At 42.9% G+C, this 21,056-nt stretch overlaps 1 protein-coding gene across 1 annotated transcript in view; it reads left to right on the top strand.

The window, feature by feature from the left end:
- LOC120023356 (grainyhead-like protein 3 homolog) overlaps positions 1 to 17,657 on the top strand; it is a 46,173-nt gene extending 28,516 nt beyond the window's left edge. The window contains exons 4-18 of the mRNA XM_038967366.1: positions 5,956 to 6,067; positions 6,163 to 6,227; positions 7,058 to 7,180; positions 7,235 to 7,334; positions 7,524 to 7,612; positions 7,835 to 7,991; positions 8,643 to 8,754; positions 9,061 to 9,155; positions 10,875 to 11,033; positions 11,214 to 11,295; positions 11,814 to 11,944; positions 13,063 to 13,189; positions 13,383 to 13,468; positions 13,605 to 13,669; positions 17,540 to 17,657. Of these exons, the coding sequence (XP_038823294.1) occupies positions 5,956 to 6,067; positions 6,163 to 6,227; positions 7,058 to 7,180; positions 7,235 to 7,334; positions 7,524 to 7,612; positions 7,835 to 7,991; positions 8,643 to 8,754; positions 9,061 to 9,155; positions 10,875 to 11,033; positions 11,214 to 11,295; positions 11,814 to 11,944; positions 13,063 to 13,189; positions 13,383 to 13,468; positions 13,605 to 13,669; positions 17,540 to 17,657 (1,621 nt within the window). The remainder of the gene's footprint in view (positions 1 to 5,955; positions 6,068 to 6,162; positions 6,228 to 7,057; positions 7,181 to 7,234; positions 7,335 to 7,523; positions 7,613 to 7,834; positions 7,992 to 8,642; positions 8,755 to 9,060; positions 9,156 to 10,874; positions 11,034 to 11,213; positions 11,296 to 11,813; positions 11,945 to 13,062; positions 13,190 to 13,382; positions 13,469 to 13,604; positions 13,670 to 17,539) is intronic.
- Positions 17,658 to 21,056: the final 3,399 nt, after the last annotated feature.

The following is a 21,056-nucleotide window of genomic DNA, read 5'->3' as shown; positions in this document are numbered from 1 at the left end:
AACCCCCATAATGCTCTGTGGTACAACCCCAATACACCACACTAGGTTCGTTCATCCAATCCTATGATTGGATGGACAACATGTCAGTTCATATTGCAAAATCTTTGATTGGTTGGAGGACGTCCTCCGAAAGTGGTCATAATTACCATGTAGGTCTATGGAAGGGGGTAAGGCTTACGAGCCTCCTAGGTTTTGTACTGAAGTCAATGTAGCCAGAGGAGGACAGGGAATAGCTGTCCTCTGGCTACACCACGTTGCTAGCCTAGAGTGAGTTGTTGAGACTACTTTAGACCTTCATTGCAAAACAGTGTTTTAATCAGGCATTTGGTGAAATGTGAATATATTTAGTATAGTTTTATCTTAAAAGGATAACTTTTTTAAATGTTTCATAATTTCTTATTTTGCTGAACTAGGGAAAGTAGATACCTAGTCAGTTGCACATCTGAATGCATTCAACCGAAATGTGTCTTCCGTATTTAACCCAGAGGTGTGTCACTCAGTGCATTTTCTCTCTTTCTCTTTTGATCTGATTTTACATCAGACTTGCCCTCAGGCCTCGGTGTGTGTGTGAGGGTGTGTGTCTCTGTGTGTGAGAGGGTTTGTGTGTGAGTGGGGGGCGGGGGGGAGGGGCAAGTCTCAGAGCACACACCCTTATGTGTCTCCACGCCAGATGCCCTGAGGTCCCAGGAACAGATAACACACACAGACACACGTATACACACACACACACACACACACACACACACACACACACACATGCATACACACATACAGACAGAGGGACACACACACATACAGTATACACCCTTACAGATGCATGCATTACATATTCATTTATCTTCAGTGCACAGATGGTCAGAAAGGCATGTTTACACCAGAGTCCGGATCAATTACATTTTAAGTCCATCCATCCATTAATCATATTTATTATGATCTAAAAGGCACAGCTGATCCTAAATCAGCCCCTCTACTCTGAGATGCCTATGTGTTTTTCTTTTTGGTAATTCAGAAAGGAACGGAAACTGTGTGGGTGGATGAGGCCAGTGCACGTTTGCCTGGAAGAGCCGTATCGTTGTAACAATCTAAGAAGATCCTGATAAAAACAGATTTCTGTTGGTAACTCAATTCATAACTCATTGTGAAATAATTGTGAAGACAGTAAGGTATCATATCATTTGTATATTGTGGTCTGTGCTGGATGGGCTGACCCCCTTTCTTATTCATCTGTCATTTAGTTTCCTCTGTAATCACATGGTAATAAGCCTAAAGAAATACACTACATTCAAATATAATATACAGTACCAGTCAAAAGTTTGGACACATTCAAGGGTTTTTCCTTTATTTTTTACTGTTTTCTACATTGTAGAATAATAGTGAAGACATCAGAACTATGAAATAACACATGGAAATAATACATGGAAACATGTATAAATCCAAATATATTTTTGATTTTAGATTCTTCAATGTAGCCACCATTTTTTTTGTTACTACATGATTCCATATGTGTTATTTCATAGTTTTGATGTCTTCACTATTACTAGAAAAACTCTTGAATGAGTAGGTGAGTCCAAACTTTTGACTGGTACTCTATGTTTGTGATATTTCATATTATATGTGAAATATGTAAAGATGTACTGCTTTTGAGAATCATGAACTCTCACTCGGATTTCTTTCCAGATTTGAAATAATACATATGTCACCTTTATTGAAATGCAAAATTCAAACCAGAAAAAATCCTAACCTAATTCTAAAAAATGTAAATCAGCAAATGTTTTTAGTAAACTATAGCAGAAATTCACTAAGCACATGAAAATGACTTTCTTTATAGGGAACATATTCTAATCTTTATTATGTGCCTCTTTTGGATAATTTAATTATGCAATGTAACACATCCTTACAAATCCTACTCAAATATAAAGTATTGAACCACTACCCCCAGCTACTCCCATCAAATAGTTTTGCCAATGATAATGACAAACACAAGGGCACCAAAACCACCAGTTCACAACACTGTAGACTCAGAGAGAGAAAATAATGATACTGCATTAACGTTACCATTTTAAAGCCTAGTTCCTGCAAAAACTCTTTGGTTTACCACTCTAAATAAGAAGCATTTCACACCTTGGAGAAGCCAATCTCACTATTTTCTTTAACTCTCAATGAGATGCGTGAAACGCTGCCCAGCATTGTCCTGCTAAGTACCCACCACTCACATCTGGTTTCTCACCAGCACTGAAACAGTTAACCCATCCACACCTGTCCTATCAGGCACCTGTCTCCAGAGCCCTCGGCCAATCAGGAGTGAGTGAGGAAAGCTACCTGTCGGCATGAAATAAATGTTGGGAGCCGGTGTGGACAGGAATCAAACAAGCTCCCTCAGCGGGACAAGTCTGCTTCTCTCTGCTAAGACTGACTGACAGCCTTTCAAAAGAACACACAAACACATACACACTAGAGGAGACTTTACCTAAAGAAGCCTGAGATCTACTGTCTTGGAAAGGAGTCATGACCAAAGAGATTGAGTAAGTTGACAATTTTTTTCTGTGACATGCTATGGGGTTGGAGTTGGTGTTTCATGCCAGAATGTGTTATTTAAGGGAAACGTGTTTGGAATTGTAATAATACATTTTATTTAAACGCTTTTAACGACACCCAAAGTCACTTTACATACACAAGAAAATCAGCAGGATAAAAATAGTTAAAATCACACATTAAAATAAGTAAGTATATAAAAGAACACTAAACATGATGACAGACTCACCAGGGAGAACACTAAACATGATGACAGACTCACCAGGGAGAACACTAAACATGATGACAGACTAACCAGGGAGAACACTAAACATGATGACAGACTAACCAGGGAGAACACTAAACATGATGACAGACTCACCAGGGAGAACACTAAACATGATGACAGACTAACCAGGTAGAACACTAAACATGATGACAGACTAACCAGGTAGAACACTAAACATGATGACAGACTCACCAGGGAGAACACTAAACATGATGACAGACTAACCAGGGAGAACACTGAACATGATGACAGACTCACCAGGGAGAACACTAAACATGATGACAGACTAACCAGGGAGAACACTAAACATGATGACAGACTAACCAGGGAGAACACTGAACATGATGACAGACTCACCAGGGAGAACACTAAACATGATGACAGACTAACCAGGGAGAACACTGAACATGATGACAGACTCACCAGGGAGAACACTAAACATGATGACAGACTCACCAGGGAGAACACTGAACATGATGACAGAAAGTGAACTAGATGGAGGATTAGAGCTAAGACGACAGAGAATCCGGGTTAGCAGGTGTGAAGAGCTGTGTCTTTTAGTGTGGACTTGAATTTATGTATGGATTGCAAGGTTCTGACATGGAGCGGGAGGGAGTTCCAGAGTTGCACTGCTAAAAGCCAGGTCTCCCATGGAGCGGAGACTGGCGCGAGGGATGGTGAGGCCAGTGTCAGAGGAGCGCAGTGAACAGGTGGTAGTGAAGGGGTGCAGGAGGTCAGTAAGGTATGTGGGCGCCAGTCCATTAAGTGCTTTGTAGGTGAGCGTGAGCAATTTGAATGCGATCCTGATGTGAACCGGGAACCAGTGTAGTTGAGGGTGATGTGGTCCCCAAGGTTTGGTTTGTGTGAGGACCCGTGCAGCTGAATTTTGATATGTTGAAGTCTGCCCAGTGGTTTTGGCGGGGAGTCTGTAGAGAATGGCGTTGCAGTAATCCAAGTGTGATAAAACAAAAGCATGAATGAGGGTTTCAACAATGGGGTCAGTGAGAGAGGGTCTGAGTCGTGAGGTGTTGTTGAGTTGGAAGAAGTCTGATTTTGGTGATGTTCCGGATGTGGGGTTGAAATGACAGAGTGGGGTCAAATAAAACACCAAGGTTCCTGACTGTGGAGTTGGAGTGGATGGTGCAGCCCTCGATTCTCATGTTGAGTTGACCCAGTTTCCTGATGAGGGAGTTGGGGGCCCATGAGCATGATCTCTTTTTTTTGTCGTCGTTTCGTTTTAAAAACTTGCTCATCCACGTTGACATTTCAGATAGTCAACAACAGAGGGGGGGGGGATGTAGTGGAGTTAGTTTTTCATCTGGCCCCAATCTGACTTGTGCCTTGTGGTTTAACTTCCAAGGTGAAATGCAACCAGTCGTATAGTCAAGTGTATTGGTTGGTTAGAATGACCAGATGTAAGGCCTTTGGCTGAAACTGCTGTTGATTCTGCAACATGTTCCCTTCCTTTTATAATTTTCATCTAATCTTTTCTGCTGAGGGCCAGAATCGAAAATTATGCAAGCGTTGACTTGTTCATTCATCTTCTGTTGTACAGTAGTTTGAGCCACTTAGACTTCCAGCGAGAGGGTGAGAAATCAGCCACTCGGGGGCCCCCCTTCTCTTTCTCTCTTTACATTGTGTAATGAGACCCCCATGTGAAAGGTGTGTTTTTAGAAAAGTGTGCGTGTGTGTCAGGTTTCTCCATTTTATATTTGACATTCTCTCTTTCCCCACTATGTTGTGAATTTAAGCCGGCTCGTGATTTAAACTGGCCTGTCATAAGCCGTGTTGACACTAACCCAGGGGGTACAACACACAATGGGGAGAGAGAAACGGGTATCCCCCGAATGTCTTAGAGGGGCTGGTTAATGACAATGTGTAATGAGTTGAATTACATAACAGTGTAGTAGTGAAACTCTAGACCGGGATTCTCTATTGTAACATCTGTATTGAGCATTATTTAGGGAAAGGAGAGTAGCTAATGAGATATAATGTGGTGTTACAGTGTACTGAGGTGAGTGAGCGTACAGGGAGAGACAGGTGTATCTTAGAACAGTGGTGGGTTGCAGTTTTGAGATGAAGCATTTTAGTAAACAGTTGTATGGAATTATATAAGCCGTATAGGTGATCACACGGTCTTATTTGATGCTAATATACCTTATTGTGACAGTCATTAAGAGTTTGGGTTGGATCGTAATAACTTAGGTATTTTTCTTTCCATTCTCCCTCTCTCCTAATCGAACATAGTCGGCTGTCAATGCCTGGAGTCTTCCTCTGTTGTTAGCACATGATGTGGTAGCCCATAGGTAAACCTGCACTGTTTGCATGCTGGCCATTTCAGGACAACTTACAGGAGAAGGTTTATCCCATTCCCAGTAGCAAGGAAATTCCCAAAACAAATCCTGCTTTTCTCTCTGTTTATCCTGGTCTGAGGATTAACTCATCCTTCCCCTAAATCGCTTGTTTTGTTTCTGGCCTTTTGGCAGTATTGAAACCCAGGGACTCCCAGGTGAGCGCTCCGGTCCTGAAATGTTTACTTTAGAAATCGTTATGCTCCCAGGAAGGGAAAGGCTCAAATCAAATAAGTTGTTTCTTTCTTTCCTAAAAAAAAACAAACAAAACAAAAAAACACCATACAAGTTATCATAAGGTGAATGCACCAATTTGTAAGTCGCTCTGGATAAGAGCGTCTGCTAAATGACTTAAATGTAAATGTAAATGTAAGTTCCGAGGTAACTTGATCACGTCGAGGTCGTACAAGGCATGTTTGTGTGTACATGAGCTCTTGGCCCCTGGCATGTTGAACTTCTCTGACACTTGCAGCCAAATCTTATTACGATCTGTGGTTTTGCAATGGAAACCCTCCAGAGGCAGGTATGTGCAGTACTTAAGGTTGTTATTACCATGCAGATGATCACACTGTAAAAGCCTTGCATTTCTAACGCACAGGTAAGCAGTCCCTTCTATAGCCAAAACATGCTCATTGTTGCCTTTCTAATATATTATTTTACAATTTAAAAAAAGAAGAGGAATTGAATTACTAAACCCTTCACTGTCATGCCACATTCTGAATGGGAAGCCTACCATTTTGATCTGTAATAAATCTATAATGTAAGTTTATGAATGTGATGTTTCTCCTGGTCTGTTTGCTGCAGGACTCTGGGACAGGTCCTTCAGAACGAGAGCTTCAACTACCAGCGCTACAATAACTACATCATGGACTCCTGGGCCTACACAGACAGCCTACTCACATACGACCAGTGCAAGGTAACTGTGTGTCTGTGTGTTATACCACCTGTTTGAGTCCTATGTATAGATATTGTGCTGTATCAGTACTCACGGTTGTTGTTTCACTTTCACAGACACCCAAAGAGCAGAAAATGGTTGCATGCAGCCGAGGCAGTAGTATGTACAAGCCATCAGAGAGGTAAGATTGACTTCTGAGCCATTATTAACACTACCAAGAGTATGGACTTGATTGAGATAGCCACCTGTCAATCTAGGGAGAGAGGCAGACACTAAAGGGGTGTGCTTATGGGACAGATAAAAGGATTTTAAGTGGTTGCCGGGTGGTATTAGGAGTTCCCATGTCATGAAGTCAAGCCCATTGACATGGAGTCAAGCGGTAGAGGCAGGGCAGGGCTTTGGTGAGGTTAGAGTTGGGTGAGCTGGTGGCTAATCCCCATGTCAAACAGAGCCCCAAGGGATTATGGGCCGTGGTACACCTCCTTCTCATCATCCTCCTCCCTCCCCCGAACAACACTCTGACTCACAAAGGAGGAGAAGCAGCCCCAGCTCTGCCGCTCTCTCACCCTCTCTTTTGTCTGGGTTGGAAAATGGCCGTCGGTGGGGCACGCTGTTGTCCCGTCAAACACAGCAGTCAGTCCCACAGAGAAACTTATAGAAAGAGAGAAAACATTCCAGGATTAGGCAGTAAACAGTTCCTGCCCAGCTCTGTTTAGTTCACTTTCAGTAGCATTGTGTGCTTAGTGGACTCTGAGAACTAAACTGGCTTTCTTCATGTTTTATTGACTTTGACACATATTTTGAGTCTGTAATTGTGTGCATGTGTGCTGCTGTATCTGCTACTGCATAAAAGAGCTGGAGTTTATTCGAAGGAAGGACTATTGACAATCAGTGTTTCTCACGAGAGTACTATTTGTCAAACAACCCCATTGATTTCATTGAGTGTCAATCAAAGGGGTGGCGAATTGGGTTGGTCCTGTATCTAAACTCCTCCCCCTCCCCCCAATCCAGGACTATGATTGGCTCCTCCCCCGAGCTGGTCTCCCTGGAGACGCCAGCCAACATTATGAAGCTGCTCTCCGAGAACATTTCCTCCAACCACCCCCAGGAGGCGCTGGAGCTGAACAGCAAGCTGTCCCCCCTCTGTCCCCCCTCTGTCCCCCAAAACCCTCTCCCTCTCACCCCCAGTGCCGACACCTACGACAAGCAGGTCATCAACAACATCTTCAACTCCTTGCTCTCCCAGAAGTGGCCCACAGAGACAGCCTTCCCTGAGGCCACCACTGAGGTAAGAAGAGTAGCCATCTTGTTTTTTTTGTCTATATCACAACTGGTGTTGTCCTTTGTACATTTTCATCTCTGGCAATGTCTCATCTCCCCCTTCACTTCTAGTTACCCTCCCTCCCTCCATCTCTCTACTTCTTTTTGTCCTTTTCATATTCCCTCTTCTCACATTTCTTCCTTTGTTGCCCTGAAGCAGACTCTACCCTACAGCGATCCATTTGCCGAGCAGCACAGCCCAGTTTACTCGGACTCTTACAGCAAATCTCCTCCAGAGAGATACAGGTAGCTATTTGCCCCGAGAGTCAGATCAAACTAGAACACCAACTTCGAAGTCATCACGTCAGCTTGAACACTGAACTATTGTACGCCCAGTATCGCTAATGCTTATTAGGCTAAAGAAAATTCATATAATTGAGCTGTGTATAAATTATAAAGCAATGGGGGTAAAATTCCAATAGCAAAGCATAATGCTGTGCATTAACATTCTTCTCTGTTCTTTTCTGTCTCCAGGAACAATTTCCAGTTCATTCTGGGAGCCCCTCAAGCCATCCAATACAAGTCGTCCGAGCTGCCCATGGTTTACCTCAACAAGGGCCAGTTCTACCCCATCTCCCTTCAGGGGGTGGACAGCTCAGCCAGCCTGATCTCCAACAAAGTCAAGGTGAGTCAAGCTTTGATGACATCACCCAAGAACATTTCCTCTACCCATAGGATGTTCTGTCTGACACAACCCCAGTGAAAGTATGTTCCTTAGGAATCTCCCGAGGGGAAAAAAAAATATCTCGGTTCAACATTGTTGACTGTCTGAACCAAGTCGTGGTGAATTGGGGTGGGAAACTTTTTCTCTCTTTCTGTGACGAGTGATTTCGGGTTTGGAGTTCCGCCAAGCTCAGTACTCGGGCCATTGCATATTTCATCTGGCGGGGACAAACCCAATGCATGTTAGCCAGTTAGTCAGGCCCTGAGTTCTTTGTGACTAAGTGACTAAGTCAGAAGGAGAACAGGGGGAGAGGTGTGGTGCCAACGGCCTGGGTGACAACCCTCTCTGTTGTCAAGTATAAAGAGAGCACACACAAGCCCTGCTAATAGTTGGTGACAATACCAGGAGAGAACTGAGGATTTAGAATTATGATAACCGGGTCTGATGTCTGAATAAAACGTGCCCAGTTGTGCCTTTCTCAAAGTCGACGACGCACCAACAAAGACGTATAACCTACCCAAAATGTACCTTGTCTGATGGCTCTCGCTCGCTCTCTCTTTTCCTATTTTCTCTTCTTTCTCTCTCTCTCTTTTTGTGGCTCTCTTTCTCCAGACGGTGGTCATGGCGGTGTTTGAGAACGACAAGAGCGCAGAGATTCAGCTGAGGTGCTGGAATCACTGGCACGCACGGCAGCCGACCGTTAAGCAGAGAGTCATTGACATCGGTATGGCACCGCAACGTTGACCGTCTTACACACAAACAGATAGTATAGTATAGAAACAGACAGTTACGAGACTTTCCCCGTTGTCTTCTCTGAAGAATGTCATGGATAAATGCCATAGGTCAACATCTACAACAACAAATGCCAGCGACTGGAAGAATTGTTTTATCAGTTGTTGTTTTTGCTGTTGCTTTTTGTAAGCCTGTATCTTTTCAGAGCAGATAACCACTTCAACGAAAGACAATAACTATTCCAATGGTTCCAGAGATTTCTCTGAACTAAATCAATATCTTTCTATTTATCTTCTAGCGGACTACAAAGAGGTATTCAGTGGCATCAGCCACGTGGAAGAGGTGGCCTTCAACGCTTTATCCTTCATCTGGAACCCCAATGAGGAAGCTAAGGTAAAAGCGGCGAGGAAACTGAAGCAACAGTGGAAAACACGCACACTGGCACACACACAGATGATGTCGTAACGTTTGGCGCACCCCTATTATAGCCGCGCTACCCATTGAGCTGAAATGGGGCGATGAAGGAGCGCTGAGGGTTGGGAGGGGAGGAATCCCTGGCATGCGGCTGCCCCGGTGCGCCTGTCACCACAAGGGAAGAGCGTCACGTCGAGAGTGCTTACTGCAATCTGCACACTGCCCCCCAGGGTATAAGGGTGGGGCAATAAAACTCACTGCAGGTGAGGGAGAGGGAATGAGAATGAGAAAGAGAGAGAGAGAAGGGAAAGGACGGGTTGGAAGGAATGAGAGAGAAAAGAGAAAAACTCCTTTTAATAAACACAGAAGGCACTTGTTGTCACAACCATCCCTTTCCACTCCTGGCCGATCACAATAGTATGTTCAAATCAATGCCTCTCATATCCTAAAACCTTACCAAGACCCGACCAGTGTGGAAACATTCTAGACTTTTCTGCTATACTGTACCTCTGTACATTTGTCCACATTGGAGGGGGTTTCCAATCCAAAAAGGTGTCATTACACCATGTGTCCATAGACTTCTAGCGTTTGTTTAGTAAAACAATTGCGAATTGTGTCAACGCTACCAATGTTCCTTATAGGAAACATCGCTGCACTCTATACTCCTCTGTAAACTGGTCATCTCTGTATACCCGTCGCAAGACCCACTGGTTGATGCTTATTTATAAACCCATTTTAGGCCTCACTCCCCCCTATCTGAGATATCTACTGCAGCCCTCATCCTCCACATACAACACCCGTTCTGCCAGTCACATTTTGTTAAAGGTCCCCAGCTAGCGACTGGAACGAGCTGCAACAAACACTCAAACTGGACAGTTTTATCTCAATCTCTTCATTCAAAGACTCAATCATGGACACTCTTACTGACAGTTGTGGCTGCTTTGTGTGACATATTGTTGTCTCTAACTTCTTGCCCTTTGTGCTGTTGTTCGTGCCCAATAATGTTTGTACCATGTTTTGTGCTGCTACCATGTTGTGTTGCTACCATATTGTTGTTATGTTGTGTTGCTACCATGCTGTGTTGTCATATGTCGCTGCCTTGCTATGTTGTTGTCTTAGGTCTCTCTTTATGTAGTGTTGTGTTGTCTCTCTTGTCGTAGGCCGTCACTGTAAATAAGAATTTGTTCTTAACTGACTTGCTTAGTTAAATGAAGGTTAAATTTAAAAAATGCTTTAATGATTTTTAAGGTTCCAATTGCTGTGCAAGGACCTTTAACCTTTTACTGCAGTGGGCTAAATCAGGGTCACACAGAGTGTTTCTTGGTAGTCTTAAACAAATCTACAGTGAAACAAAATATACACTTCCCACACATGGTTATGGGCCTACAAAAAAGAAGACACCTGCACCATGTCAGATATAGAGTTGAAATGTATTCAATGTTGAGTTTGCATCCCAATATTACACTTTACATACATCAGAGATCACTGAAATATAGCAAAACCGTTTGACAAAGATACACTGTATTTTCTGCGGCTTTTAAAAAATAATGTTCATTCATTATGAATAGCATTTCACCCGTGAGGCCACTAGGTCATTTGACGACAGGAAAGTGCTACAGGGCAGCACAACTGTTCTAGAAAGTTCCAATTCGACTGTTGTCTGATATCCTGTTAACCCTCTTCTTCTCTCCCCTCCAGGTGTACATTGGCATTAACTCTCTGAGCACAGACTTCTCCTCTCAGAAGGGAGTGAAGGGGCTTCCTCTCAACCTCCAGATCGACACATATGATTTCAGCAGCGGCACCAACCGCCTTATCCACAGAGCGGCCTGCCAGATCAAAATCTTCTGCGATAAGGTCAGTAAAGATCTCTACCCACTGTGCTAGCTATGCTCATCCATGACATAAACATTGATTTATTTATTTTTTATTTTTTTTGTTTTCAAAGAAATGCACCTGTTGTACGGCTGACTCATTTTGTTAAATGAGGAGTAAAAGTGTCAGAGTAGAGTTGTGACCGTCTGTCTTTTTCCTCAGGGTGCAGAGAGGAAGATGAGGGATGAAGAGAGGAAGAGGAGCAAGAGGAGGGTCAAGACAGTCATTGACTCAAGCAACAACAGTAAGTCTACCTCAGGCTCTTATTACTAAAATAATGACAACCTACATCCACCAACAAATAATCCACCAATACATCATGGTGTGTGTCAGAACATGCAAATAAGGAATTTAATTACAGTTTGGGTATCTTTCAGCAATTTGTTTTTATCATGAAGCTTGGCCTTCCCAAGTCCAACTCAACTCCATTACGTGATTGAAAATGTACTCTGACTAGATCAGCAGTGGAGCAAGACACTAACCCAAGCAAGAAATACATCCTGTATTTTAAGCCTGTGATTGTAATTTAACACCATGGGTTTCTAACAAAATTAGAATTTGGGGATTTAGCCCCATTTGAATAGCATCCTATTCTTTCTTAAAGAGAATAACTAGTGGTGCATTACAATGTCATAGAGCCAGTTTCCTACACTCAGGTAAACCTTATTCATAAACTAAAGAGCACCCGGTAAACCAGTCCTTTATATCTTAGGCCAGTCTATAACGCCAATTCTAACCCAGTGTTCTCCTCTCCCTCCTCAGCCAACAAGTCAGTAGTGTCCAGCTCAATGGGAAGTGGCAGCACCTTCTTCAAGACCCTGGAGGACCACGTCACCAACCCTGTACTCTTCATCCCAGAGATGCACCTCTCCAACATGCAGCGCTGCGGCTTGGTAGGTTCCCCCCATCCCTTATCCACGCCCCCTTTATTTTCCTTTCTCTTTTTCTCTCTCTCTCTTTTTCTGGGATTGAGGGATCTTGGAGTTCACCACCACAACAGTGAGTTGAGTCATGTTCCCTGCTATCCCTGGACTTTAGCTCCAGGCTGTGGCACACAGAGGGGGGGAAAAGGGATAGTGTGGGAAAAAATGTTGTGGGAAAAGTGGGTTGGGATGGGGAGAGTGTCAGGGAGAGTGAGGAGAGACAGACGCCCGAGATCAGACGATCTAATTGGTGGGTCGTTCAGTTTCCTCGACTCGAAACTCGACTCAAGTGTGACTGACACACGGATTAACCTGCGGGGGCTTAGACAAAGACACACACACACACACCTGGCACACACACAAGTCCCCCTTTTCAGTGTTGTTGACACAAGCCAGTGGAAGTGGTAAGGGCTGCTGTCCTGACAGGCCTTTAGTTCCCACAGTCTGGGATTTAGGGAGTGGGGAAGGAGAGTGTGTGTGTGTGCTCAGTCTGCCTAGTAAGGTCTGCATGCCAGCCCCTTTCCAGCCCTTTCCAGCATTATTTCCCTAGTGTTAATGAACACACACTTACTAGACAGTACATAGATTATATACATTTTCACAGCTTTAAGAGAGGAAAGTAAGGTGGAGATGTGACCTAATTTAGGCTAAAGGTGAAGGGGGTACCTTGCATTTTGGAGGTGGGGGGGGGGTTTCAAGACTTGAGTATCGTAAATCATTCCATCTCTCAAAGAAAATGTCTTAGATAACTTTCTTAGAAAAGGTCAGCTTCTTTAGAGGGGAGGGACATTAGCATTAACTTGACTCGTAAAAGAGTCTGGAAATGTTCTGTCCTATAATATACAATGTGACTCGCTGGCAGGTTGTGAAACAAACATCTCTGGTAGTTAGACGAACGTCTTTGTCGGGAACCTTTTATCTATCTGCATCTGCGTCACCATTCATGTGCACATCTACAGATTTATGATAACAGCATTCATACTCATGACTGTTGCAACCATACAATGACTGGGATGGGAAATGAAGCAACAACATTCGATGGAGAAGTTGTACCCAATCGTTTTACTTATCTCCTTTTCTCTGTGTAGGCACCCCCCACAACGTTGGAGGAGGTTGAGAAGAGCTCACTGAAGAGACTTTACCGTGATAGACTGGAACAAAGCAATGGTAGCCCGCCACCAAGCAAGCAGGCCAGATGCGAGGAGCAACAACGAGGTAAAGAAGAATTCTTGAATTGAAAATAGTGTACTTCCTGAATTGAAATGGAATTGGTCAAACCCAAACCTGTTGTACAGACAATACATCTAGTATGAGGCAAAGAATAAGTGGTCAATATGCAAAACAAAGTACTGCTGTGGTCCTTGTCTGGCGCACACAACCTGAAGTATTCTGTTATCTTGTTTTGCAGTGCTCCTGTACGTGAGAACAGAGTCGGAGGAAGTGTTCGATGCTCTCATGCTCAGCAGCCCAACCCTGAAAGGCCTAAGACAAGCGGTAGGTGGTACATTCACGATACTTATTCCTTCCTTACCCAGCCTTGTTGTCATCCTCCAAGCATCTCATCCAGCAACCAGGAGAAGATACCGTGGAGTTGACAGTGACACTCATCTCTCGCTTGTTCCTTTCTCAGATTTCTGAAAAGTACGTCATGCAACAGGACACCATCGGGAACATCTACAAGAAATGCAAAAGAGGGTAAGTTACTTCTTAAACCGAGGCCCTGCATTGATCTGTGTTTTCCTGTTGTTGTTTTTTTTTTACATCAGGAGGAATAAGTGTCAGCATTAGCTATGCTACATAATTACCAATAGTATTAGCATGTAACGTTAGCAAGACTGAGTTGAAGGGAAATTGTTCGGATTTGTTTAAAGGAAAACTCCACCCCGAAAAGAATGAGTCTATTGTTGACATAGTTCCAAAAAGTGTTACTTGTCAGCAATCATGTTTTCAAGATGCACTATATATACAAAAGTATGTGGACACCCCTTCAAATTAGTGGATTTGGCTATTTCATTCACACCTGTTGCTGACAAGTGTATAAAATCGAGCACACAGCCATACAATCTCCATAGACAAACATTGGCAGTAGAATGGCCTTACTGAAGAGCTCAGTGACTTTCAACGTGGCACCGTCATAGGATGCCAGATTTCCAACAAGTCAGTTAATCAAATTTCTGCCCTGCTAGAGCTTCCTCGGTCAACTGTAAGTGCTGTTATTGGGAAGTGGAAACGTCTACGAGCAACAACGGTTCAGCCGCGAATTGCTAGGCCGCACAAGCTCACAGTACGGGACTGCCGAAGCGCGTAAAAATTGCCTGTCCTCGGTTGCAACACCTCAGTACCGAGTTCCCAACTGCCTCTGGAAGCGACATCAGCACAAGAACTGTTCTTCGGGAGCTTCATGAAATGGGTTTCCATAGCCGAGCAGCCTAAGATCACCATGCGTAATTCCACGCGTCAGCTTGAGTGGTGTAAAGCTCGCCGCCATTGGAAACGCGTTCTCTAGAGGGATAAATTACACCTCACCATCTGGCAGTCTGATGGACAAATCTGGGTTTGGCGGATGCCAGGAGAACGCTACCTGCCCGACTGCATAGTGCCACCTGTAAAGTTCAGTAGGAGGATAATGACCTGGAGCTGTTTTTCATTGTTTGGGCTACACACCTTAGTTCCAGTGAAAGGATTTTTAAAAATCTGTTATTTTACCAGGTAAGTAAAAGCAACAACCTGGGGAATAGTTACAGGGGAGAGGGATGAATGAGCCAATTGTAAACTGGGGATTATTAGGGGACCGTGATGGTTTGAGGGACAGATTGGGATCTTAGCCAGGACACCGGGGTTAACATCCCTACTCTTACGATAAGTGCCATGGGATCTTTAATGACCTCAGAGAGTCAGGACACCCATTTAACGTCCCATCCAAAAGACAGCACCATACACAGGGCAGTGTCCCCAATCACTGCCCTGGGGTATTGGGATATTTTTTAGACCAGAGGAAAGAGTGCCTCCTACTGGCCCTCCAACACCACTTCCAGCAGCATCTGGACTCCCATCCAGGGACTGACCAGGACCAACCCTGCTTAGCTTCAGAAGCAAGCCAGCAGTGGTATGCAAGGTGGTATGCTGCTGGTGAAATCTTAATGCTAAAGCATACAATGACATTCTAGACGATTTTGTGCTTTAAACTTTGGTAACAGTTTGAGGAAATCGATTTCCTGTTTCAGCATGACAATGACCACGTGCACAAAGTGAGGTCCATAGAGAAATGGTTTGTCGAGACTGGTGTGGAAGAACTTGACGGGCCTGCACAGAACCCTGACCTCAACCCCATCGAACACCTTTGGGATGAATAGGAACACCGACTCCGAGCCAGACCTAATAGCCCAACATCAGTGCCCGACCTCACTGATGCTCTTGTGGTTGAATGGAAGCAAGTCCCCGCAGCAATGTTCCGGCATCTAGAGGACAGCCTTCCCAGAAGAGTGGAGGCTATTATAGCAGCAAAGGGGGGACCGACTCCATATTAATGCCTATAATTTTGGAATGAGATGTTCGACGAGCAGGTGTCCACATACTTTTAGTCATGTAGCGTATATAACTTTCAAAATAGTGAAATCATCCCTGTATAATGCTGCAAAATGCATCATACGGGATGATTTCTGTATTTTGAAAGTTACATATCTTGATAACTTGATTGTTGACAAGCAAAACTTGTCAACTAGGTTGAATCTAAGTTGAATTTTGGTTGAATTTTGGTCTTTCCTCAGTAAGGAAGGCAACTAAAGTTGACAGACCGGCTAGGTGAGCTAGCTAGCTCTGTCTTCTGGAATGTGATAATTGCAGCTCTTCCAAAAAACACAGGACGGAAAGATTTTAAAACTAGGCTGGATGAGTCACCCTATTCTTTTACTTTACAGTATTTATGTTCCTCTAATCTGATCTACCCATCCCATAGCTACACCAAGAAGTGTTCTGGTCTATTTACTTCAGAGAGTGAAAAGAGGGTGGCGCCTTATTGAGCAACAATGTGGAGGCCAGGTGGTTGACATTAAATAGGACTAGCCTTTGAAGAAGAGCTGGTCTCCCTATTGGCAGCATGTCAACCATGAAATTAAATAATGGTGGCCATTTTGTTTTCAATGCTTGAGCCTTAGGCCGTGTCCGAAATCGGTCTTGCCAAATATTTACTAAAATGTCATACTATGTACTCATTGTACTACATACTATTTAGAACGTACTGTTTAGTAAAAACGAATGCAGTTATCAACAAATATCAACATACTAGGCTCACCCATCCTGAGAACCTGTCATCTAATGTGCAATTGCGTTGATTCCCGCCATTCGTTCATTTGGTCACAGCGCGTCCGCTTATTTCATTATCTAAGGTCTTTATCAAACACACACAAGTCTGGAAAGACAATTATTTTCCTTAATAGTGTGCAGCAAGTTCTACTAGATGAAAACCAGTAATGAGTATAGCATCCTGGCATTTAAATCTGCAATATGTAACTTTTTGGGCAACCTGATCAAATTCACATAGAAATGTGAGGTATATAGATCTGTCATTCTCATTGAAACCAAGTCTAAGTGGTAGATCTGTTCTATGTGCGATATTTCTATGGTTCCCGTTATTAAGTTTAGTTTTTGCATCTTTTACATTTGGTTTTGTACACCAGCTTCAAAAAGCTGAAAATACAATATTTTTGGTTGTTGAAAAAATATTTCCCAGCACTTTAGATGGTACAATGATTCTCTACACTTGCTTGTTTTGTCACATTAACTATTTGAATTTTAGCAACCAGAAAATGGCAGAACTGTTTGTGCATATTGCACCTTTAAACCATACTCGATTTTTAGACATTTCACATACTATAAAACATACTCTTTTCGCATAACTAAAATGCCTTCTATTTAGAACGTGGCGTATTTGGACGCCACCATAGTCTTTGGGGGAAAAAATCTGTACTATTCTAATTTTATAGTGTACATTGAAGGTATTTATTTTTACTGAATAGCTGACATTTCCCTAAGCTTCAGATCTACCACTAGTAGTAAAGTAGGCCTGCTGTATGTGTCTTCACACAAGCATTCATACCAATGAAGATGTGTAACTAACGTGCTCCGAGGCAGTAATCTGTTGAAGCTGACTTGATGGAGTAGATCACTGTCACCTAGAATGTTGTATGGTTATTCTGTCACACTGTCTGAAAGGCTTTAATAACTTTGACTGAAGTTGAGTTTGCCCTGAGGTTTGAATGGAGAACCCAACAGGTTATGTCTCATTTCGCTTATAGTCTTCAATCAGTCCCTTCCCTCCGGGTAGCGTGAGCAGGCAGTTCGCTTGATTATCAACAGAGCTTTACTTACCGTAAAGACAGATTGCCCTATGGGAAAAGGAGTCTGGCCTGATTTAATTGTCTGCAGCGTTGAGGGAATTGTAGGCTTCTCACTCTTTTGTTTCGTGACTACAAAATGTATCAGCCAGACAGCAGAAAACTGGTATTTTACGTAAAGGTTTCCCCCCTACAAGACATGAATCTGTTATTTGTCTGTTTTGTTTTTCAGGATTTTCGTCAACATGGATGACAACATCATTGAACACTACAGCAACCACTCAGCATTCCTCATAGAGATCTCTGAAATCATGTGCGGTCAGTTCCAGGTCACTCTCATGGAGTTATGAAGAGAGGGGGCGGACATTTTTGATGTTCGGGCCCACCCCATTGCAAAGCGTGGCCAATCAAACTGCCTGCCGATTTCAACTTTTTAAGCACTACTCTGTGAGAGACTCTATTGGCTAGCCCAAGAGGGCAAAGACCAATGGGGCCAAAGAAGACAAGCTACACCCACCATCAGTTCAACCATCGAACCGACTTCAGACCAAGAGCTTTATACCGATGCCAGTCACTGCCTTTGTAAATACAATTTAACCATCTTATGACTTTTTACTGTAGTATATATTTTATAACAGAGCGATTCTGATGAATTATGCTGTAAATATTTGATGTAAATAGAAATGAATATGACATATGAGTTGTCCCTTTGAGGAGACATACAGCGATAGCATAACCCATTTTCCACAAACATCCAAAGCTATGCATTTCCATTTCAGGGGACATACCGTCCATGTATGTTGTCAACTTTTCCAAAGACTGACATTCTTGCTGCTTTTCATGTACTTATAGTTTCTTCCAAGGGATCTCAAGTAATGGGAATGATGCCATTGTGTTGGATTATATATGTTTTTCATTATATTACAGATGTAGGATCTTAATTTGTGCCAGTTTGCTACAGCAGGAAAATAATCCTGCAGCAACAGGGAATAAATTGACATTTTTGTAGGGGTTGATACATTTTGCGTAAGGGAAAATCAAGTGACATTTCTAAGTGGAAGTTACAAACTTTAAAAAACCTTTTTAAACCTCAAATACACTACGAGTTTAAAATTTCCTGTTAAGATTTCCAATTTCCAATTAACATCCTACATCTGTGTACTTCTCTGACCATAATGTTTTCTATAATCGTGCTACCAATAGTATAATACTGTAGCCGGTTAGTTTCACACCCTAGAATTCTCCAACCAGGGACTTTTTTTAGAACCAAAGTCACACATTTCCCACTTCAGCGAGTATTGCCTTCACAAAAACCTGAGTGGCCTTCTTTCGTAGAGGACTGTACACATTTCTAGGTTGTATTGTAACCATCACATTTTCCCCCTAAGCCACTGTGCCTGAACCACTTGATACCTGATCAACCCCTGTCAAAATCTTTCAGTTAAGTTTATTTGTATGTTTTTGCAACATTTCAATTCTCTGTCTATATCACTGTAGTGTATATTATGATTTTAGCATGGCGATCCTTTTGTATTGATACTCTTCTTAGTTTTTTTGTTTTTGAAAGAAAATCAAAAATATACGAAATAAAAGATGCGTTGTCTTTTAGTGGTTTTAGTATGCTAAAGTTTGAAGAAGACTTAAGATGAATTCACATCAACTCAAATCTTACTGAATGAGGACATGATAAGAATACCCTAGACCAGTGCATGCCTATAGCCTATAGCACAGGCCCTTTCCAGCTAGCACGTAACGTTCTGAGAACTATATCTTTCTTCGAGGTTGGTGAGAGAGTGGTTGTCCTATGGTTATTTTGAATACAACCTTCCCACAACATTCTGGGAACCATATGTTTCTTCGGTGGAAATTTCAGTTAGAAGTGTTATTATGTCTTAGTGAAACATGTTCTCAGAACGTTATTTAATTACCTTCAAATAACCAATAATTTCCGTTCTCAGAACCACCCTGCAACCAAAAAATGAACATTCCCAGAACAGGCAGAATTTTCACTTACGGTCTCAGAAAATTTTAAAAACGTTCAATTTTGCCGGTCAGGAAACGTATCACTTCGTTCCCAGAACCAATGGGAAACCAAAAACATACGTCCCCACAACATCCAAGGAACCAAATGTGCTAGCTGGGTTAATACCAGACAGATTGCTCAAGAGTGACTTCAAAATTGCATGTCTATCCATGTCCTCAGGATGTCGGGAAATGCCTTTAAAACCGGCTACTAGGGGCAACAGTGAGCACTATTGCCATCAAGTAGGCTTGGGTTTTGCCAATAATCCCATGACTCTGGATCAGAAGGTTGAGTGTTCACTCCATGTTTTTTGGTTTTAGACCTATCCCAAACGTTAACCCTTAACCTTACAAATTTGACATTTGGAGCAACTTCAAAATGTGATGTTTTGAGAAACGCAATGATACTGAGCAGGAGGACTCTGAAGGAGTCAACCCAGAGTGTCAAAGACACTTCGAAATTTGACGTTTGGAGAAACACGGATAAACATCCAATTCTGCAGTGAGACTGTGAGAGCTTGTTGCTTAATACATAGTACAAGTGTGTGTCTAGCCCTGTCTGCTTATTTTATGTCAGACATCACAAACCAAATTCTTATTCCGTTAACAATAAGGTTAAGTATCTCTATCCTCTTGAGCGTGTGTGTCTATACATGAGTGTACTGTATGCGTGAGTCTGTGTGTATGTGCACATGTGTGCCTGTCTGTCTGTTTAGCCAGTTTATTGGATGAACCCTCTTGCCTCGTCCTTATCCTTACCCTTTTGTTCCAGCATGCGAGCTGCTTCTAGTGCGGACACAACTTATATAGCAGGCAGCACACGTACCTATGTGGAGTGTTTGTGCATCCTTCACTGGGTACCGAAGAGGAGACAGAGAGGGGGAGAGGGAGCGAGAGAGGGAGATGGAGAGAAAGGGAAGAGAGAGGAATAAAAGAGAAGAGAAAGGCAGCAAGAGAGGGTTTGTGAATCCGGTGGGTACCAGAGATGAGAGAGACAGAAGGAAAGAGAGAGCGAGAGACATAGAAGTGGGAGAGAGAGAGAGGCTGAATGCACACTCGGCTACATCTGAAATCTAACACAGCCATCCTCCTGTGACCCGTGATCGAGACAAGAGAAAGAGGGGAGGAGAGAGAAAAGGGTAAGAGATGCATAGGGCAAGCATAGGATCCTACTAGAGAGAATAGCGTAAGGCGTACAGACGGACAGAGGAGGAGGAGCAGGAGCAGGCAAGACGTGGAGCCCGCTACTGCCTCACCTGAATGGTAAGTGTGTCCTTCTAATTATATTTGTCTTGCAGTGCAATCAATATGACAGCTAATGAGGGAACGAGTGTGTGTGGATGTAGGATGTTTGTGAATCATAGAACATTTCATGAGAAACAAAACACGCTTAGAGAGAGTATTGAGTCGTCACAATGATACGCATATAATGACGAGATGGTCAAGTCTCATGTCTAACAATGGGATTCGCTGTCCTCAGAGAGGAAGAGGCAGGAGAGACGAAGTGATACCATGTGGGACCATTCTAGCCAATGAGAAGGAAGATAGTGTGAAAAACAGGCACAACGCCATATAAAATAGTTTTTCTAAAAGTTGCCGGTATGCCACGTGTGTGTACTTATATTAGTACATTCGTAACAACCTAAACATCACAAAACTTATATTCAATCAAATAAGCCTCACATAGCAAATAAGCCATTACAGTTTCTGGGGACCAAATTCGACAT

Source organism: Salvelinus namaycush, chromosome 28, assembly GCF_016432855.1.
Source record: "Salvelinus namaycush isolate Seneca chromosome 28, SaNama_1.0, whole genome shotgun sequence".
Classification (NCBI taxonomy): Eukaryota; Metazoa; Chordata; class Actinopteri; order Salmoniformes; family Salmonidae; genus Salvelinus; species Salvelinus namaycush.
The sequence above is the reverse complement of the archived record's forward strand: the minus strand, read 5'-3'. Positions and strand labels throughout refer to the sequence as shown.